This window comes from Mustelus asterias, chromosome 4 (genome assembly GCF_964213995.1).
Source record: "Mustelus asterias chromosome 4, sMusAst1.hap1.1, whole genome shotgun sequence".
Classification (NCBI taxonomy): Eukaryota; Metazoa; Chordata; class Chondrichthyes; order Carcharhiniformes; family Triakidae; genus Mustelus; species Mustelus asterias.
This window is the reverse complement of record NC_135804.1, coordinates 56,845,014-56,861,034: the sequence shown is the minus strand read 5'-3', so window position 1 is coordinate 56,861,034 and position 16,021 is coordinate 56,845,014. Positions and strand designations below refer to the sequence as shown.

Sequence of the window (16,021 nt, the reverse complement as noted above, 5' to 3'; positions counted from 1 at the left end):
AGGTAGGCTAGGAGAATGGGCCAAAATTTGCCAGGTGGAGTTTAATGTGGATAAGTGTGAGGTTATCCATTTTGGCAGGAAAAAAATAGAAAAGAAAATTACCTAAATGGAAAGCAGATTCAAAAGTGTCTGGGCAGAGGGCTCTGGGTGTCTGTTCATGAATTGCAGAAAGTCAGTATGCCGATGCAGCATGTAATGAAAATGGCAAATGAGATGTTGACATTTATTGCAAATGGACTGGAGAATAAAAGTAGATGAGCGTTGGTGCAATTGTACGGGGTGTTGGTGAGACCACATCTGGAGTATTGTATCCAGTTTTGATCTCCTTATTTGAAGAAGGGTGTGGTGGCAATGGAGGCAATTTAGAGGAGGTTCACCAGATTGATTCCAGGGATGAAAGGGTTGATGTATGAGGAGATATTAAACCGTTTGGGCTTATACTTGCTGGAGTTTAGAAGAATGAGGGTATCCGATCGAGGTAAATAAAATTTTAAAAGGGATTGATAAAGTAAACGTGGATCAAATGTTTCCTCTTATGGGGCTATCTCGCACAACAAGTCATAGGTATAGGTTGAGAGGTGGTAGATTTAAAATTGAGATAAGGAGGAACTACTTCTCACAGAGGGTGATGAATTGTGGAATTCGCTGACCCATAGCATGGCAGAGTCTGAATTGTTGAATGGTTTCAAGAAGGAGATAGATATGCTTCTGATAAAAAAGGGATATGGAGGACAGGTGGGGAGGTGGATTTGAGACCAGGGAGAGATCAGCCATGATCTGGTTGAATGACTGAGCAGACCCAAAGGACTGAATTTGCCACCTTCTGCTCCTAATTCCTATGTTCCTCTGAAGTGGGAAGTCGTAGAGAGAAGAGCATTGACTTGATTTATCATTTTGTGGTGTTGGAGGAATCTCCATTCAGTCTCCCTTGATCTGTAGTGGGTGATTAGAAATAGGAATAATGGCTCCTAACGTAACGTTGTGCAGTGTTGTGTTGGTTATTCAACCTGAGTGGTTGGCATTGGAAATTTTAGTCCCCTCCACCCGAGAAACCCTACAATGTTAACCTGGTGGTAATGGGGCCTTCGGGGTTTCTGGTAACACTTAAAATTGTTTGTTAAAACTGAAGCCAAAATTACGAAGCTGTCCTTTAATTCTTGAGGGACTGGCAGAATGTAATCAGCTTTAACTACTATGCCTTATAATAGATCATTAATCTTCTGCCTTTTTGTTAACTCCATAGATTCAGGGTGGAGAGGGCCGTGTGTACAAGTGCCTTTTCAACCACAAATTCGAAGAAGCCATGAGTGATAAGGTAAGCAGCCAGTTGGTTTAAGGGTATTATTGTCCTCTTATCCACTTGTATGCTTGACCTCATCTGAAATGATAAGTGCAAGTTTTGAGTTGCTGGTTCAAGGTGTTCCAATAGTCACTTCCCACTGACGTTTCATTCTGCAGAGATCGTAACCACTGTTTCTGTACATATGGCCCAAATTAGATGTTCTCATTTGTTTAGCGTTACTCCTGTTAATATTTTGATTTGAATTATGACATTTAACTGTGTCAAGCTGATCTTTTCAGCGGAGTCCTTTTTTGTATTTGGTTTCCAAGTTGCACTTTGAAGAGTAATGTTTGTTTTGTATCTTTATTGAATGTTTGTTACCTTTTGCTCAGATGTACACCTGTGCAGCTGACTAAACAATAACTGACTGCAAAGTGACCCTGGTATTGTACACTTGTGTATGTAAATCCATCCACTTACAAGTCACCTGGATTAGAATGTTCCACCCTCTCAAATTATTCTTTTATTTTGACAAAGTTGAGCAGGGCAGGTGCTCCTTACAAAACTCAACATGTTAGCTTTCACAAGTTAACAGGTTGCACATTCATTGTTAGTTTTCACAATATGAATATTTTTGTATCTTTGTACAGCCTTCAACAAAGATGAGTGAAGAGTAAGGAGTCAATACCTGAATCTTGCCCTAGCCAGTCTTTAAGGCACAGGTATTTGCCCACAGTTTCTGTACAAGAATCAATGCCCATAACCTTGACTTGGATAACTGGGTCTTATTTATTTTTACTGCTTCGGCCCATTGAGCCTGTACCAATGACAATCCCACCTAGATCCTATCCCTGTAACCCCACGTTTTTATCCTGCTAATTCCCCTGACACACGGGCAATTTATCATGGCCGACCAACCTAATCAGCATGTCTTTCAGACTCTGGGTGGAAACGGAGCACCCAGAGGAAACCAACGTGGAGAACGTGCAAACTCCACACAGTCACCGGAGGCCGGAATTGAACCCGGGTCCCTGGCACTGTGAGGCAGCAATGCTTGCTTACATTTATAAAAGTGAGTTGGATTAATTCAAATGCGTATATAAGTGCTTCTCTTTGTTGTATGCTTAAAGATGGGTACAGTATCTACCAGCCTGAAATTCTTTGTAGAAATAAAACCTACGTCCCCAAAATCGAGGTTGATTGGTAATGAAGCGACCACTGAGTTACAGAAAGATTAAATTCATACCATTCTAAATGTGGCCAAGTTGTTAAAGGAAATGAAAAACAGATGGGTTTTGTTTGCAATATGTCTGTTAAATTGCCTAACTGTTTCTTGCAGTTTTATATGTGCCACGTTTTCGATGCTGGAAATCATTAGCAGTGTTTCTCCAGAGTGAGCGTTGCTTAAGTACAGGCTCTCCGAATTATAGAACTAAATTGAATACATGGTTAAGGAGCAGCACCAAGCGTATATTTACAAAATGGCAAGCAGGATCAGCCTGACAATTTTCTGACATACCATTTTAAATTGTTTAAACAGGCATGCATGATAAACGAAAATGGTATCTAGTTACTTTTATAATTGTCCTCTGTCAGTTCAGTGCAATGTCTTGAAGGATGGAAAGTAAATTAAAGACTGCTACTGGAGCCAAATAAAAGAGGCAGCAACCTAACATTCCCTCTCCCATTTCACATTCTTCCATTATGGAACAAATTCGGACCCTTGAATCACTCAAATATTTTGTATCAGTTGCTGGCAGAAATGTACATATTGTCTGCATAAAAATTCACCTCATTCACTGGAATTCACTCACCACGACAAAAAGAAAACAAATATCATAGGCCATCCTGCCACATGGTGTTACTTAGTGAATCTGTTGCTTTGCTAAAATGCGTGCGCACGGTCTTTGTTTTTGAGATGCAAATCTTCTACATGAAGAGAATTTTGGATGCTAAACCATAGATCACCAGGTGTGAAACTTCTTAAAATTGAGGTCACTGCTCTTTCTTTGTTTATTGGATGTGCATGTTATGGCAAAGCCAGCATTCTTTGTCCATCCCTAATTAACCTTGAGTAGGTGGTGGTGAGCTGGTTTCCTGAGCCGCTTCAGCCCATGTGGTGTGGGTGCGCCCATGTGGTGTGGGTGCGCCCATGTGCTGTTAGTGAGGGAGTTCCAGGATTTTAATTCAGCAGCAATGAAGCAACAGTGATTTAGTTCCAAGCCAGGATGGAGTGTGACTTGGGGAACTTGCAAGCAGTGCCCTTCCCGTGCACTTGCTGCCCTTGTCCTTCAAACTTGTTGCAAGTTTGGAAGGTGCTGTCAAAAGGAGCTGTGGCGTCGTCCGGTGACTGATATCCATCGTTATGAAGTGCTTCGAAAGGTTAGTCATGGCACGAATCAATTCCAGCCTCCTGGATTGCCTAGATCCACTACAGTTCGTCTACCACTGCAACAGATCCACAGCAGACGCCAGTTCCCTGGCCCTGCACTCGACCCTGGAACACCTAGATAACAATGACATCTATATTAGACTCTTATTTATTGACTACAGCCCAGCCTTCAACATTATTCCTATGAAACTCATCTCCAAACGCTGTGGCCTGGAGCCCGGCTCCTCCCTCTGCAAGTGGATCCTGAGCTTCTAACCCACAGACCACAATCAGTAAGGATAGGCAACAACACCACCTCCACGATCATCCTCAACACCAGTGCCCCACAAGGCTGTGTCCTCATCCCCCTACTGTAGTCCTTATACACTTCTAACTGTGTGGCCAAATTCCCCTCCATCTAGATTTTCAAGTTTGCTGATGACAGCACCGTAGTGGATTGGATCTCAAACAATGACAAGACAAAGTACAGGAATGAGATAGAGAATTTGGTGAACTGTTGCGACAACAATAATCTCTCCCTCAATGTCAACAAAACAAAGGAGATAGTCATCAACTTAAGGAAGCGTAGTGGGGAACATGTCCCTGTCTACATCAATGGGGACAAAAAAGAAATGGTCGAGAGCTTCAAGTTTTTAGGTGTCCAAATCACCAACAACCTGTCCTGGTTCCCCCATGCCAACTCTATAGTTAAGAAAGCTCACCAACGCCTCTACTTTCTCAGAAGACTAAGGAAATTTGGCATGGCAGCTACGACTCCCAACTTTTACAGATGCACCATAGAATTCTTTCTGGTTGTATCACAGCTTGGTATGGCTCCTGCTCTGCCCAAGACCGCAAGAAACTACAAAAATTATGAATGAAGCCCAGTCCATCACTCAAATCAGCCTCCCATCCATTGACACTCTACCCTTCCCACTGCCTCAGAAAAGCAGCCAGCATAATCAAGGACCCCACGCACCCCAGACATACTCTCTTCCTCCACCTTCCATCAGGAAAAGGATACAAACTTCTGAGGTCATGTACCAACCGACTCAAGAACAGCTGCTTCTCTGCTGCCATCAGCTTTTGAATGGACCTACCTCGCACTAATTTGATCTTTCTCTATACCCTAGCTACGACTGTAACACTACATTCTGCATTCTCTCCTTTCCTTCTCTATGAATGGTGTAATTTGTCTGTAGAGCGTGCAAGAAACAATCCTTTTAACTGCTTACTAATACATGTGACAATAAATCAAAAATGGCTACAGCTCACATTGGTGGAGGAGTGAATGTTTAAGATGGCGGATGGGGTACTAATCAAGTGTCCTGGATGATGTCAAGTTTCTTGAATATTGTTGGAGTTGGAGTCATCCAGGTAGGTAGAGAATATTCCATCAAACTCTGGACTTGTGCCTTTTTAGATAGTGGAAAGGCATTGGGAGTCATGGGGGTGAGCCACTTGCTACAAAATAATTGACCTTTGGCTTATGCTTGTAGCCACAGTATTTATGTGGCTGGAACATGATGTGAATTGCAGAAGGGCTAAGATGGAGTCCTCAGTTGGTGAGGAAGACCCCCCACCCACCCAGCCCTAATAGTGTTGCATATTTTTTGCATTTGTTATTTTGGGGACAAAAGAATCCCTGACTTCTGTAAAGGTACAGACATCACATCTCCTGGGAAAATACATTTTGTTTCAGTGGCACCTCCAGTGTCGTTGGGGATGGGGAAGTATATTCTGGTGCATGTCCAAGTGTGGTGAGAGAATCTCTGGCTAATCGGCTTTTCTTATACCTGTCAATATCCTGTATTCTCTTCAGCTGAAAAAGCAATGGCAGTAGCTAGTTTAAAAATTTGCTCCTGGAATTGACAGTGATAAGGGGGTAATATTTGGGAATGTGCCAATAAAATCTCAGATTGTAATAGAACAAGGGCTCAATTAAAATATTACACTGGCTGCATATTACTCCACGCTTAAGACACAATTTGATCCTACTACATCCTCATTATGCCAGAAGTTCAAGGTGGGCACGGGGGAACTACGTGCATTGCTTCTGGCCCTGTGTCGAATTTAAATCCTATTGGTTTAATATCCTTAAAGAGCTTGAAGCTTTTTGATACAGCCTTAGAGTTTGATCCTTTATTCTTAATTCTGGGTCTGTACAGTATCCTGACATTTACAACATGGAGAAACATCCTTTGCTCATGGATTAGTGATAAATCTCCAATTCAGAATTGGCATGAAATTAATACAGAAAGTGTCCCAATGGAATACCTGACTTGTACACTTCAAGCCAAATCAGATACAGTCCGGAAGATAGGGGCCCTTCTCTCAAATAGGTTATGTAGAGCTCTGTCTCTGTTATCCTGTAAGCGAGGGTGTGCACCACTACACTATATACTCATGGCTTTATCCTGTTATTTTCCCCATTCTCAGAAATATCCTTTCATTGTTTCTATGGTAGAAGGCACCAGTTGCAATGAATAATCCGAACAAACTGTGTTCTGATTTTTTTCTGTCTATTATATATGTGGAAAAATGACCAAGCAGTACTAGAGTTTATTTGTAAAAATGGGAAAAATCTTGAATAAAATATATTTTAAAAAGTAGTGCCTATCAATGATATGAAGCTGACTGAAAATGTACAGATTTTAAACAAAAATGCTGCAATTTTACAGTAAAGCATTGTAAAATTCAGAAAACTAAAATATACCTACAACAGGTTCCAACATGCAGAGTGAGATCAGCTTCAGGAGAGACAATAATTGTTGGGGATCTAATTTTTTCAATGAACTGCATTTTGCAAATCAACATTCAGCAGCAGGTCACAAAATTCAATTTTTGTGAGGCTATTAATGCATTCATTAACAGATTATTGATGCGCACACTAATTTCAGTAATCGTATCAATGTTTGTGCGGTGGCATAATGGTTATGTTAATAGACTAATAATCCAGACACCTGGACTGTAATCTGGAGATGAGTTCAAATCCCACCATGGCAATAAGACAATTAAAATTCAATTAATTAGCATAACATCTGGAACAAAAAGCTAATACTATATCAGTAATGGTGACCATGAAACTGTTGGGTTGTTGCAGGAATCCACGTGTCCTTTAGGGAAATAAACCTGCCATCCTTACCCAGCTGGCCTATATGTGACTCCACACTCTTCAACCTTCCATATAAATTTTCTAGCAATCCATTCAGTTGTATTAAACTGCTATGAATAAATCAAATGAACAATATATCCAGCATCAGCCTCTGCAGCAAATACAAAAAAGCACTTCCAGCCCAGTCAACCCTGCAAAGTCCTAATATCTGAGAACCTGCAAAAATTGTGATGCTGTCTCAGACTCATCAAGCAACAGCTTGACTGTCATATTCTCCGAATTATACCCAAAAGTCAATGCCCCAGATTGTCTCATCACCAATTCTGGCTGAGTAGCCTGACCAAAGTCCTGTGCAGATCCTCCAAGTGTCTACCCCTTTTAATGCAATATCTGTCCTTGTTGCAGTTACTCCAACTAAACCTGGTTAGGCTAAGAAATTCTCATGCACCCCCTTAGACCCTTTCTGAAGTCTTGCCCTTTGGCAATCAATTGTGTGGTAGATCTTTCCTTAGACCAGACTTGTATCAATCCAGCAGCAGGCTATTGAGTGGAAGTTGCCTTGCCGTTGCCTTAAGAATTACAATTATGAAATATTTTGCCTGTAAGATGCATGAAATTATAGATCTTCATGGAATTATAATGCTTAGCAGCAAGAATTGTTGTTAATTGTATACATTAAGAGTAAGAATAAGCTGGTCAAGGGCATTCATTAGTTGAGCATGCACAAAGACACTCATTGACATTGGGATGGTGAGTAAGGCAGGAGCTAAACACTGAATAAATCTAAATTTGAATCCAGATTAACTTCTGGTCACTTCCTTCAGCAAGGCTGTTAAAAATTTAACAGTCATCACTTTTTTTAGGGTTGGAAGATGCAGCATGAAGTTATAAGCTTTCAAAGCTGAAGACCCATCTTTCTTTGTTTATTAACCAGAGAGATCATGTGTGCGCTAATGGATACTTTGATTTCAGCCCTTCTGGTCCTGAATGTTGTTTTCACAACATGAGTACCTGAAATTCACTGCTCTAAGTTGCGCTTGTAGTTTCAACATTAACAGCTAAACTTGAGTACACCTCTAACAAAGCAGAAGGTCCCACAGCACTGCATAATAAAAAGAAGGGAACAGGCACTGATCAGGAGGACCACCATAAGGAAGTAGCCAAGTGTAATGGTAGTGACAAGAGATGTGGCTAGATGGGAGTGGGTTCAAAAGAGTTGGAGAGGCAGGTTTCTGTGAACTGGATTGTCAGACTAAATGAGTAGTGTGAAGTCAGATCATTGAGGAATTTTGTAAATGAGAGCGATTTTGATATCAAGATGGAGGCTTTTGAACATGTTACTAGTTTAATATTTCTACTTTTACCAGTTTGAAATGCTGCAACAGTAAATGGAAAGTTTTATTTACAAAATTAAATGGAATTTGGGTAATGCAGATACTCAAGGAGTATTGTGTGTATTAAATACAAGTTTTGGATCCTGGAACTTTTTTCCTGTTTAAATCTGAAGTGCATCCTTTCTGCAGCTGCTGCTTGATCTTGTTAAAAGTATTACTGTTCTGTAAAACTGTATTTTCACTTTAAGGACTTCTAGAGTATGATAATTTCTATTCTCTATCCAGTGTCGCGAGGCACTCACAACACGACAGAAGCTGATTGTTCAGGATTACAAAGTGAGTTACTCCCTGGCCAAAGCATGTAAAAATGATCTCAGGAAATATCGGTGCAATGCAGAGAACTTGCCGCGTGCCCGCGAGGCTCGACTTTCCTACTTATTGCTCTGTCTGGAATCTTCAGTGCATAGAGGTAAGTTTTAATGTTTACTGGCACTGGTCTCAAATCAGGCATTTAGTCTGAGCCCAGGGCATTGAATATTTCAGTTAATTAAGTATTGATTATATCTGTCGGTTGCAATGGATTTTTAAGAGATATCTAATCTAACAAGTGTGATTCTGGACTTTGCCCTGGGATGGTGCATGCACTAGGAAGTTGGAGCGTTGCATTGCTTAGGTTTTTCCTGAGCAGAAACTTGAGTTTTCTGAATCGGGAAGTAGCAACTGACTGAAGGGGGAGGGCTCCCATTTTTTTTTAAAAAAAGGTTAAAACTGAAGAGAGGGAAAATGGGAGCAGGGCAGGGGTGGAACCATAGTTACATTCTCATGTGTTCTTTGTCTATTGACACTTGCACACCTAACCAAAAAGGGGGGGACTTCAGGCAATCCGCAGTGACATTTTAAAAGGTTATGAACAGCCCAATAAAAAACCAGGCTGACAGATTCATAATCAAAACAGGTGGCCTAGTCCGAGCTGTCATAAAACATTTGCAGAATGTGTGATTCCTCTAGTTTCTAATCCAGACTGTATTGCGAAATGCATAGAGTAATAGGTGTGTAATTTGATCATTGTTCTGTACCTTCTGGAAACCAAATTCAAGTTATTTTGAGAAGTAATTGGAACTTGGTGTTTGCCCTTTGACCACAGAGAAAAGTCACAGTGCATGAGCTGCCAAGTTTCATTCTGTGTGCATCCCATGGAGAAGGAGGAGGGGATAGTCAGCTTGCAATCTATAAGAGGATTCTAGGGAATGGGGTGTGCCTCTGATAATTCCTCTCTTGGGTTTGTGTAATGTGCAACGGTGCTGATGTTTCACTGGTTATCTCTCTGACCGGAAAGGTCGACAGGTGAGCGGCGAATGTCAAGGTGAGATGTTGGATTATCGTAGAATGCTGATGGAAGATTTCTCACTAAGCCCTGAAATTGTCCTCAACTGTCGCAGTGAAATCGAACTCCACTGTTCAGGCCTGCACCGGAAAGGTCGAACGTTACACTGCTTGATGAGAATGGGTCGAGGTGATAAGGGTAGTCTAGGACAGAACTGCCAGCAGTCGGTGAGTGTTTTGATGGAATGAAAAATGATCTTTTATTATGTGGAATGGGTGTTTTTGAGTCATGGCATATCATTTGACAGTTGGGGAGTGATGTTAGATCATTTTCTGCTTGAAGCGAGCAACTGCACAGCACAGGAAAGCAGCTTCAAAGGGAGCATTTCCAGCACACCAAGAGCAGATGTTGACAGTTCTGCAGATGTTGGCCTTTTTCATTGGAAGACAGTGCATTGCTCCTATTGAGATTACATTGGGAAGCTAAATGTCAGCACAGGAGGGTGTACTTCTAATGAGGCGTTTGGTTTTCCACCAGTGGCTAAACATAATGTGTGTGTGGGGATATGTGTGTGTGTGCCTATTCTGGACCATTTTAAATTTTTAAAAAAACCCAGCAGAAATGTTGTCTTAATATCAGCGAATGGAATGCCATCTCTTAATGAATAAGGAAGTAGATGTTTGACTGCAGTGCAAATTAGTGTCATGACCTGGATACCATGTGCGCCACAAAAACAATACCGCTCAAAAGTTTCTCATTTGTGCAGAGGGTACAGCCAGGGGTGTATTGATGTAATTTGATCATTAATAGAAGTAATTCAAATCTCAAATGATATTGATGGGTTGGTGGGGCGGGCAGTAAAGTGGCAGATTTTAACATGGACATATGAAGTTTAGAATTCTAGAACCGGGGACATGGATTCAAGATAAGTGGTAGTAAGTGGAAAGGAGACACAAAGAACTTTTGTGTCCACTTTCCACACAAAGATTCATGAGCTGGAAGGAATTGATAACCTGTAAACAGTACTTCATTATGTTGGACAAGATTTCTAGTTAGTCTATGCATGCTTATTGCCCCTTCTACTCCTATTCCAGCTTCAGTCCCTAATTCAAGAAACAGACCCTGGTGCAGACTACCGTATTGATCGAGCACTGAATGAAGCTTGCGAGTCTGTTATCCAAACAGCCTGTAAACACATCCGCAATGGAGATCCAATGTAAGTAAGATAAAGTATGGTATTCGTTGCAAGGCTTGTATCTGCTGGAGTTTAGAAGAGTAAGGGGCAACTTGATTGAAACATATAAGATCTTGAGGGGTCTTGACAGGGTGGATGTGGAGAAGATGTTTCCTGGGATAATCTAAAACTAGGGGTCACTGTTTAAAAACATGAATTCGCCCATTTAAGACAGATGTGAAGAATTTTTTCGAAGGGTAGAGCGTCTTTGGACCTCGTGCCTCAAGGCAGTGGAAGCAGAGTCTTTGAATGTTTTCAAGGCAGAAGTAGATAAGTTCTTGATTTTTAAAAAAGGTGCTGTAAGGTGACTTGGAGGAAGTAGGTTGTTACAGTTAGAACCATGATCTTATTGAAGGGCCAACTGGTCTACTACTCCTAGTTCATATGCTCTAATCATGGGTATATAGAGTCCATGTACAAGACTGGACTTGGGCTTCTTTATGTATTTCTACTCCTTTGCAGCAAATTTGGGAATCTCGAGTCCAGTTTAAAAAATGCGCAAGAAGGCACAGTCCTAAAATTACAGTACAGCAATTTTGGAATGAATTCCGGAAGCGCTTTTCCACATTAGTCACATTGGGAATATGGAAGTCATTGTCCACAAGACTTGTGGGTACTGGGTCAAAAAGGCTAAGGTTGCTAGATTTTTGGTACATAAAGGGATATTGAACAAAGATGGGTAAATGGTGTGAGGTACTGATTTAGTGGATTGATGGAACAGGCTTGAATGGTTGAATAACCTTCTCCTGTGATCTGGCATCATCCAGAGAAACATGAAGCCACACACGCCTGGTGTCCTAGGTTCAATTTGTGACAAATATTGAAGCACAACCAGGGAACTAATTAGAATGCTTTAGTACTGTTAACAATTTGGCGTCACTGTTCCTATTCACTATCCAATGGTTCCCAATGGAAAATGTGCATGTTGACAGAAGATTGCATTGGATTCAACTTATGCTTTCTCTTTCTAGTCCTGAGTGTCTTTATGAAAAAGCTACTATTGCCTGTGGAACCATTGACATGCAAAGTGCATTTTGTTAAGCTGAAAACTGCATACATAGATTAACATTGTGGGATTGTAACTCGAACTTTGCTACTGTCTTTTGAGCTTACTGAGGCAATCTGCTGATTTGACATGGTTTGCGCTTCATCAGTGAAGGTCCTGTATTTGAGAATGGGTCTGTTGTGCTAATACTGGCTGTATTTTCTATTGGCAGGATCCTCTCATGTCTGATGGAACACCTTTACACAGAAAAAATGGTGGAGGAGTGTGAGCGTCGCCTGCTTGAGCTGCAGTACTTCATCTCCCGTGACTGGAAGTAAGCATTGCCATCTGTTATTATCATTTGTAACCTAATGTTAAGTATGTGGTAACCAAACCATGAACAGTTTACAATCAAACATTAACTGCTGGAAATCTGAAGTCAAAACAAAGAATGCGCTAAATATCAACGGCTTGTGAAAAAGAAAGGTAAACATTTAATGACTAGATAAATGTATGGAAAATGTCTGGAAGACTACCTGGTCAATTTAACCTGTCCCCTCCTGGCATGGTGTCAACTTTGTGCCATCACCTCTGTGCAATCACATAATCTGGCAGATGTTAGGAGGGTTGGGGAAATTGCTGTTTACAGCAAGCAAGTAGCACCAGGTGACAGTGGTGACTGAGAGCACTTCCTTACGGCCCATTTACCTTCCATTTGTTTGACACCAGCATCGGGAGGGAAAGGTTGATCATTACAAGAGAGATCTGGGGAACAGTACTGGTGAAACATAGTGACAATATTGACCACTTTCACAAAGAAAACCGTAAATAGGCATTTTTCTTGTCCAGTAGCTTGTGAACCCATTCTATGATGTAGTAATTTGAACATATTAAAATAGATTGTAAATGCTGAATAAAGGGCAGCTTCATGCAGTGATTACTCCTTTCCCTGAAGAACAAACAAGAACTCCATACAGTTACTAAACCAATACCTGATGAATAAGTACTCTACAGTTGGTGGGCCCGAATCTCCCAAAAACATTCTAAGTGCTGAATTGGCAGGAGAAATGGTGTAAATCACGATTGTTTTTTTCAGTGACAGTTCAAACTCGATTCTCCCGCACTCTGTGCAATGCAGAGGTCACAATCGTGAATATCCCCCCCCCCCCCCCCCCCCCCCGGGGCACTGCTGGACCCCCTGGGGGACCCTGATTGCCCCCACCTTTCACTCCGGCGGGATCTCCAACCAGTTCCCCATAAGTAGGGAGCTACTCTAGGGCGGCACGGTAGCACAGTGGTTAGCACTGCTGTTTCACACTCCAGGGATCTGGGTTCGATTCCCGGCTCGGGTCACTGTCTGTGTGGAGTTTGCACATCCTCCTTGTGTCTGCGTGGGTTTCCTCCGGGTGCTCCAGTTTCCTCCCACAGTCCAAAGATGTGCGGGTTAGGTTGATTGGCCAGGTTAAAAATTGCCCCTTAGAGTCCTGAGATGCGTAGGTTAGAGGGATTAGCGGGTAAATATGTGGAGGTAGGGTCTGGGTGGGATTGTGGTCGGTGCAGACTCAATGGGCCAAATGGCCTCCTGCTGCACTGTAGGGTTTCTATGATTTCTATGAAAGCCCGCCTGAGTGAAATATTCCTGGCGGGGTGGGGAGATGCTATCGGGCTCAGAGAATTCCGTGCCGGGCCCCATAATGACATTTAATTAACATTAAAAATAGATTTAAATCACTGACCTGTCTTCCTGCCAGTTTCCAGTGCGGTCCTGATTGCGCCTGCTCTCTGGCTGTGGGAGACGAGCATGCACGAATCCCGGGAAATGGCCGACAAGCGCATCTCCCAACCCAAAGTGCCAAAAATCTTGGTGTCGGGTTGGGAGAATTGGGCCCGGTGTTTCAGATTCACTGATCACGATTCTTGCATCAACTCCGTTTTTGTTCATATTTTAAATAAAAGCATCGGCTTGAAATATTTTGAATGCTTCATGTAATAGAAAATTAGATTGGAACTTAAATTGTCTGTTTCGCAGTCATACGAATGTGGGCATGCCTGCTGTACAGAAAATGACAGCTGGATAATGTTGTCCATTTTAGTGTGACATTAAGCAAGACCATGACTTCATTTTGAGAGGAGTGAGCTTCCACCAATTTTCATTGCTTCTCTCAAGGTGCGAACTTATGCTGAAAATGCCAAGAACTAGTAGGGATGGAATGATCCTCTCTCTCATTGTGTGAGGAATAGTATAATTCTTAACTTCAATAAATGACACAAACCAAACGTTAATCTCACCCTTGTAAAATGCGTGTATAGGTCACTTAGGATTATGTTGTCACTGAGATTTCAGTGAAATGTTGCAGCTGACACTCTTTGTAAGATGCCTTGAGATATCTTGTATGTTAAGAGTTCTGTACAGTGCAAAGTTTCCTGGTTGTAAACTTGTCTTTGCATGAGCGATCCAAGTGCTGTTAGAGTGGGTAGTAACTTTATTGGGAATCTTGATTATAAAATAGAATTGTCGCGGTTTCTAACAATACCTCCTGGCATCCATTTTCAGGCTGGATCCTGTACTTTATCGCAAGTGCCAGGGTGATGCTTCCAGACTTTGCCACACTCAGGGTTGGAATCAAACCAGTGAGATGCTGCCCCCTGGAGCAGTGTTTTCTTGTCTATATCGTCATGCTTATCGTACAGAAGAACAAGGACGCAGGGTGAGAATGACACATCGTCCATTTCTGTGTGATGTTAAACATGTTTTGATTGTTTTGAAGGGGAGTATCGATTCAGCAAATTTTCCATGCAGCCCTCACACCCCCTTAAGCTGAAGATGTCTGCAGCCCAGGGTTATTTTATTTGAGAGCATGTGGACAGTTGAGCTTGGCCATGGGTTATCCAGGTGTCATTTCCAACAAAGACTTGTCTTTATTTCAAAGGGTGGTGAAAGTTTTCATTTGGCATAGGATACTTGGTGTAAGTCACGGGCATGGTTGAGTAGTGTCTTAAGTAGCCACTTCCAAGAGCCAACTGAACTTGCCTAGCTCTAAAAAGCTAAAAAGTATTTCATCATCAGGTTGCACTGACCTACCTCATTATGGTATGAAGTTTTCCATCTTGGAAATTTAAGTCACTTGAATTGAACAGCTCAGTCCTGCATTGCTGAAGGTCAAAAGATATCCCCACTAATAAATTCACCCATCAACGTATGTTGGTTTTGATACTGAAATCCAAAATCCACCTTGATCTCTGTAGATGATCTTTCAAGGTGTTAGTGGTGTCTGCATTTGGTTTTTTTGGGTAAATGCTGACCTTGAAGTCTAGAGTGTGGTCTGAAAGGTGTCCAGTTAATGCACTGGGTTTTGTTTTTTTTCATTTATAGGATATGTGTTCTCCTAGCTCGGCCAGCATTTAATGGCCATCCTTGAGAAGGCGGTGGTGAGCCACCTTCTTGAAGCTCTGCAGTCCATGTGATGTGTAGTTGCACCCACAGTGCTGTTAGAAAGGGGGTTTCAGAATTTTGACCTAGTGACAGAACGGTGGTATAGTACCAAGTTAAGATGGTGTGTGGCTTGGAGTGGAACTCTCAGGTGGTGGTATTCCCATGCAGCGGCTGCCTTTGTCTTCCTCAGTGATGGGGGGTCAGGGGTTTTGAAAGTGCTGTTGAATGAGCCTTGGTGAGTTGTTGTAGTGCGTCCAATAGATGGTACACAATGCTGCCACTCTGGTGATAGAGGGAGTGAATTTTTTAAAAATGTTTTTGAAGTTTTCATTATACATTTGCCACAAAATGCAACAAATCCCCAAAATCTAGTACTTTTCAATGACCATTATTCCACACAAATATACAGAGAAGACCAACGAATATTCATATAAATTATTCCAATTATCAGTCATTGCAATCATTGTACTCTGCTCCTCTCATACGGCTAAAGAAAGGATACAAAGAAGAACGGGGATCTCAGGATAACAGGATACAATTGTGGCCCGATACCCCCCTCCACAGGATAACGAAGACTGAAGTGCACAATGAGATCCTTTGTGGAGTAATATGCAACCAAGTGGGACTAACTCAATATCCCAGGATGCCCAAGCAATGAAAGGACATCCCAGGAAAAGGTGAACCTCAGGATACTGCCATCGTACAGGATGTGGCATGTGACTCTTGTATACAGGAACCAGTAAGGCAAGGATTGTACACCTCGCTTAGGCTCGCAGCGCAACAAACCTCCCTCCTCAACAGCCATATCAGAGGCACTGGTTAGGCTCCCAATCACTGGGAAAATTGAAATTGTTTCTACCAAGGAAACTCCACTAACAATGAAAAAAATCGTCAAGACGCCCATCAACAGGCTATCTCGGGAGGTACCACCCTCCATGAGAGA

The 16,021-nt window shown here is 41.9% G+C and overlaps 1 protein-coding gene across 3 annotated transcripts in view; it reads left to right on the top strand.

Annotated features, from left to right (window-relative positions):
* LOC144492725 (Golgi apparatus protein 1-like) overlaps window positions 1-16,021 on the top strand; it is a 129,231-nt gene that overhangs the window by 78,641 nt on the left and 34,569 nt on the right. For all 3 annotated transcript variants that reach the window (XM_078211083.1, XM_078211082.1, XM_078211084.1), the window contains exons 6-11: window positions 1,244-1,315; window positions 8,388-8,571; window positions 9,439-9,653; window positions 10,521-10,642; window positions 11,878-11,979; window positions 14,200-14,353. In XM_078211083.1, the coding sequence (XP_078067209.1) occupies window positions 1,244-1,315; window positions 8,388-8,571; window positions 9,439-9,653; window positions 10,521-10,642; window positions 11,878-11,979; window positions 14,200-14,353 (849 nt within the window). The remainder of the gene's footprint in view (window positions 1-1,243; window positions 1,316-8,387; window positions 8,572-9,438; window positions 9,654-10,520; window positions 10,643-11,877; window positions 11,980-14,199; window positions 14,354-16,021) is intronic.